This window comes from Sinocyclocheilus anshuiensis, unplaced genomic scaffold, assembly GCF_001515605.1.
Source record: "Sinocyclocheilus anshuiensis isolate Anshui unplaced genomic scaffold, SAMN03320099.WGS_v1.1 scaffold1386, whole genome shotgun sequence".
Lineage (NCBI taxonomy): Eukaryota > Metazoa > Chordata > Actinopteri > Cypriniformes > Cyprinidae > Sinocyclocheilus > Sinocyclocheilus anshuiensis.
Window position 1 is genome coordinate 43172 of NW_015555701.1, and position 5172 is coordinate 48343.

At 36.1% G+C, this 5172-nt stretch overlaps 1 protein-coding gene across 1 annotated transcript in view; it reads left to right on the plus strand.

Moving 5' to 3' along the window:
- dmpk (DM1 protein kinase) overlaps positions 1-5172 on the plus strand; it is a 21209-nt gene that overhangs the window by 5829 nt on the left and 10208 nt on the right. The window contains exons 2-5 of the mRNA XM_016464519.1: positions 1341-1432; positions 1506-1589; positions 2448-2543; positions 4718-4866. Of these exons, the coding sequence (XP_016320005.1) occupies positions 1341-1432; positions 1506-1589; positions 2448-2543; positions 4718-4866 (421 nt within the window). The remainder of the gene's footprint in view (positions 1-1340; positions 1433-1505; positions 1590-2447; positions 2544-4717; positions 4867-5172) is intronic.

Here is a 5172-nt window from a genome sequence, read left to right on the forward strand (position 1 = left end):
GAGAGCGGCTCGAGTCCAAGGCTGGAAAACTTGCCTTAAAAAAGCCTCAGACATGAGCAAGCTATTCTTAGTTCATCTGTTCTATTTCTGCACTGCGAGCTCTTAAAGGGGAACGGGCCGGTGCTCTCCAGTATGTTCTCTAGTGTTTTTGTCTTGTTTTCTAGTGTAAATATCTAAAAATTCTTGAATCAAGATGAATTTACTGTACAAGTAAAATGACTTAAGATATTATGTCTTGTTTTATGTAAAATGAACATCCTACTAAAACGTTTCGGGAAAAAACATTCCATAAATGAACGATGTATAAATAATGCTTTAGTGCTAAAGTTTTAAGAACATTATTACAGACCAGATAACTTTGAACGAACGTTCTATTAATGTTACTGGAAGAATGTTTGTTCATATCATAACTTTGAGAACACCTTGCCAGAACGTTGCTTGTTAGCCGAGTATAGAAACTATGTTTTAAGTTTTCTGCAAAATACGCATAACAATAATTAAGACATTCAAGTTTATGATTACATCATTCGCAGTGCTTCATGAAAATGTTCTTTTGCCGTGATATTCTGGTGGATATTTTATAGGTAATGAACCAGGAATTCAAGTACTGAACACAATTATTTAAAAATTAGTTGAAAATGCTTTATCAAATGGCTTCAACAGAAGCAAATAACACTGATTTACAACCTCGCAGCTCACAGTAGGTCCGTCTTTATAAGACAAGCTATCATTAAAAATCAATTCCACTATGGAATTGATTCCACATTCAAATAATTAGACATGTTAAAACACAGAATTTAGTAACAATAAAACATACACTGCAAAAAAATGATTTTCTTACTTATTTTTTGTCTTGTTTTCTAGTATAAATATCTAAACATTCTTGAATCAAGATGCATTTACTTGACAAATAATTATCAAAATTGTGTTAGTTTTTCCTTAAAGCAAGCAAAAATATCTGCCAGTGGGGTAAGAAAAATAATCTTGTTTAGCTTTGAATTTTCTTCTTTCAAAAGCTAAGAACTTTCTTCTACTGCATCTTATTCTTCATGTAATCCAGAACAGCAGCACAGCAACAAACACACTGGTTAATAAAATCGGATTAAATACATAAATTATATTTGTAAGACATTTTCTTGTAAATTGAAAAGTAACGTGTTACTAACACTACTTGAAAAAATAATCTGATTACATAACTCGAGTTACTTGTAATGCGTTACCCTCAACACTGATTACAGCTGTGGTGTTGACTTCGCTATTCTCTTAAAGCTAGAGTGATTATTTAAGCTTTATCATTATGGTTGTGTTGTGTGACGTTCTGTCTCCTCTGATATTCGCAGCGGAGCCTCTGGTCAGACAGGTGAAGAAGACTCGGATAAGCAGAGATGACTTTGACATCTTGAAGGTGATCGGCCGAGGAACCTTCAGCGAGGTGAGAGGGTTTGTGCTGGTTCTGTTATGAAGCGAATGAGTATAAATATATTGACTGAGGTGTAAATGCACAGGTGGCTCTGGCCCGCATGCGTAACACACAGCAGGTTTACGCGCTGAAGATCATGAACAAGTGGAACATACTGAAGCGTGGAGAGGTAAACAACAAAAACTAGCGTGCATCTTCTCTAAAAGCACTTAGATTCCCAGCTAACAAAAATATGTTCTAAGAACGCTTTGCTAACGTCGCGTAAACATTATTTGGATGTTCTCTGAACACGTCAATGTCCAGTTTTTAAAAAAAGTGCAAACTTTTAAGCAACATTCCATTATTTATTATGAGAATATTACATTTGAATGTAACGTTCTGAAACAAGTAGTAACATAAAAAACGTTAGATGAAAGTCCAACCAAAATGTTTCAGAAATAAAATGTTCCATGAACAATGTATAAATAACGTTTTTGTGCTAACGTTTCGAGAACATTATTAAAGACCAGGGGCCGGATTCACGAACATCTTCTTAAGAAATAAGTTAAAAAATTTCATCGTCATCGCTGTCACTTCAGAGAACTTGTGCACATCACTATTAATAGTACTACTAGTGTTGTTGTAATGCTTAAATTTAACAATTAATTTGAAATAACCCAATGAATTCTTTCAATAATTCTTACTATTTGGGATTTAAGACAAGTCTGGGGCTATCCTAACTTTGAGAAGTTATTTACGATGATTTTTATTGAAGTTTGGTCTCAAGAACAATCTTAAGAAACAAATAGACAAAAATTCTTAAGAATTTTTGGGAATACAAAATATTCTTAACTTTTTTCTTAAGTTAGAAAAATAAATGTCTTCTTAAGAATGTTTCGTGAGTCCGGCCCCAGATAATTTTGAAAGAATGTTCTGTTAGTGTTACTGGAAGAATGTTTGAGAGAACATTAGCCAACGTTCTGAGAACGTTCCCTGTTAGCTGGGTTTAATTATAATGGAGTGTTAATGGAGAGCTGTGTGCGTTCAGACAGCGTGTTATCAGGAGGAGCAGGAGGTTCTGCTGAAAGGAGACCGGCGCTGGATCACTGAACTACATTACGCTTTCCAGGACGACAATTACCTCGTACGTGTCACTTCACACAGCCGACTCTTCACTGATTCACTGATTCACTGATTCACTGATTCAAGACTAAACACAGCCTGACCTGTTAAAACACAAACGTTTCCACTTTAATTTGAATCAGAATGTTCTGAACACAAATGGACCAGTTCAGTTGATTTATGGTTTATTTGTCTAAAAGTATGACATTATATCACTCATGCCCCTAAAACCACAGGACCTCAGATCATAATTCACTACTCTATATTATTTAATTTTTAATAACATCTTTGAGTAAGAAAAATGAAAGAGTATAGTTAATTGTCACTTGACCTGTTTAGCCAGGCTTTCATTAAAAAAACACACAAAACAAAACACGCTACAAATTAATAAAATAACATATATTATACATGCATTTAGTATGTAATGGTGTTTGGTGATAACATTTTACATGCATTTTTGTTTCGTAAAAGATGACATTTGACATGTTTGAACTTAGTTGTTGCACAATTATCCATGTACTGCATAAATTTTATACATGTATCTTACTAACCACAAACAAATGCCTTTCAATTTGAGTCTGTGGAATTGAGGAAATGAATCAAATAGAATCGACTCAGAAGAGACGTGAATGAATGCACGCGTGTCACCTGATCCACAAATGCACATTTTAATCGCTACATGCACAAATCATGATACTTTAATACAAACTGTAACATTTGTATTCACAAATATGTCTCTATTTGAACAAAATGCTGCACATTAATGTAATTCTTAACTCTGCAGACACCGGTTGAAAAAGATTTGTTTCAGTGTAGTGACGCACATTTGCGATTTTTTCAAATCGTGTACACATTAATGAATTGCACTGGGCCTTGTTCGTTGGTAGTTGTGTGTGTGGGGGACGTGAAATGCTGTAAACTGTTTGAGTCGATCTGTAAACAAGATCGACTCGAACGAGACGTCAATTAATGCACGCGTGTCACCTGATCCACATATGCACGGATTCCTTTTTGCATGAGCAATTTATGATATATGAATGCAGAACAAAACTAATATCATCCCATACAAATCTACGAACATTCAGGTGAGGTAACCGGTTTACTGTTAACTACTGAAACATAACGAGCTGCAGCTCAAAATACATGGAAACATTGTGCATTATGATCTGATCGTATTAATCTATAAAGTGATGAACAATGTAAAAGAGCAAATGGGAGAATCACATGCAGACAAAACAAAGTAGTTGAAAAGATTAATCCAAAATTATTAATTTACGCATGAATCAGTTCTGTACCCAAGGTAACAAATTAAGGTCATAAAAACCTTGCAGGAACAATATTTAACATGTTTCTGAAACGTTGAAATGTCAAGTTTTGTTGTTGTGATTACGTTATGTAAAGTTTATTTTAACGTTTACAGCGTTCTACTATCTTTATTTTTTTACCCAAAATATAATATAACATTTATTGTTAGTATTTCAAGAACGTGAAATATTTCTTAGGTCAACATGAATGTTCCAAGTATTGATCTCAAAACAGTTTCTCTCAACTTTATGAAAAATAGCCTATTATCAGAACGTTCTGTCAACATAAGAACGTTTTGTTTTAACATTTATGCAACTTTCAAAAAAACGTTAGTGAAAGTTCTGAGAACGTTTCCTGTTAGCTGAGTGATAAACAATGTAAAAAGAGCAAATGAGAAAAACAGCCCTGTTGAAAAAAACAATAGACACCATTACAACATTTCTAATGGTTTTACTGGTTCTAATGGGACTTGTATTGGTTTTACTGGAAACTGTAATGGACCCTGTTGGTCTCTACTGGTAATTGGTCTCTTTCTATTGGTGGCTTGTTAAAACCAATAAATCCTAATGGAACATGTCCCAAAACACACTACAGAAAACCATTTTTTAATGGTTTTAATGGTTAAAAGTTGATGGTTTGTAATATTTGAAATGGTATGTGTAGTCGAAACCATTAGCATTTTCTGTGATGGTTTCTTTTGTTTTTTCCAGCACACAAAACAGGTGAAATGTGTTGAAAAGATTAATTCAAAGTGATTCCTTGACACATGATTCAGTTCTGTCCCAGTGCTCATGAATCATGATCTTCTGTTTGTCATTTGTACAGTTCTGTCTGTTCATCTGATTTATGAGTGTCTCCAGTCGTAAGCGTCTCTCCTCTTCTGCTCTGCAGTATCTGGTCATGGATTACTATGTCGGTGGAGATCTGCTGACGCTGCTGAGTAAGTTTGGTGATCATATCCCGGAGGACATGGCTCAGTTCTACCTGGCTGAGATGGTGATGGCCATCGATTCAGTCCACAGACTCGGTTATGTGCACAGGTATCTGTACTAACAGCGACGGAAGTCGTTGCAGAAACGGAGGGTGCCGTCCAGTTTCGGGACCATCACGATAGGGCTGGCCCATGGGCTGTGTGATGGTTCTATCACCCCCAACTTCAGCATCTGTTGAATTTCGTCCTCAATAGCTCGCCGACGAGCCTCAGGGACGCGGTAGGGCCATTGCCTGACGACGACCCCTGGCAGCGTCCGGATGTCGTGTTGCAGGACGTTGGTCCGCCCGGGAAGAGAGGAGAACACATCAGAGAACTGACCGACCAGGTGCTGCAGCTCCCTCTTCTGGGCAGC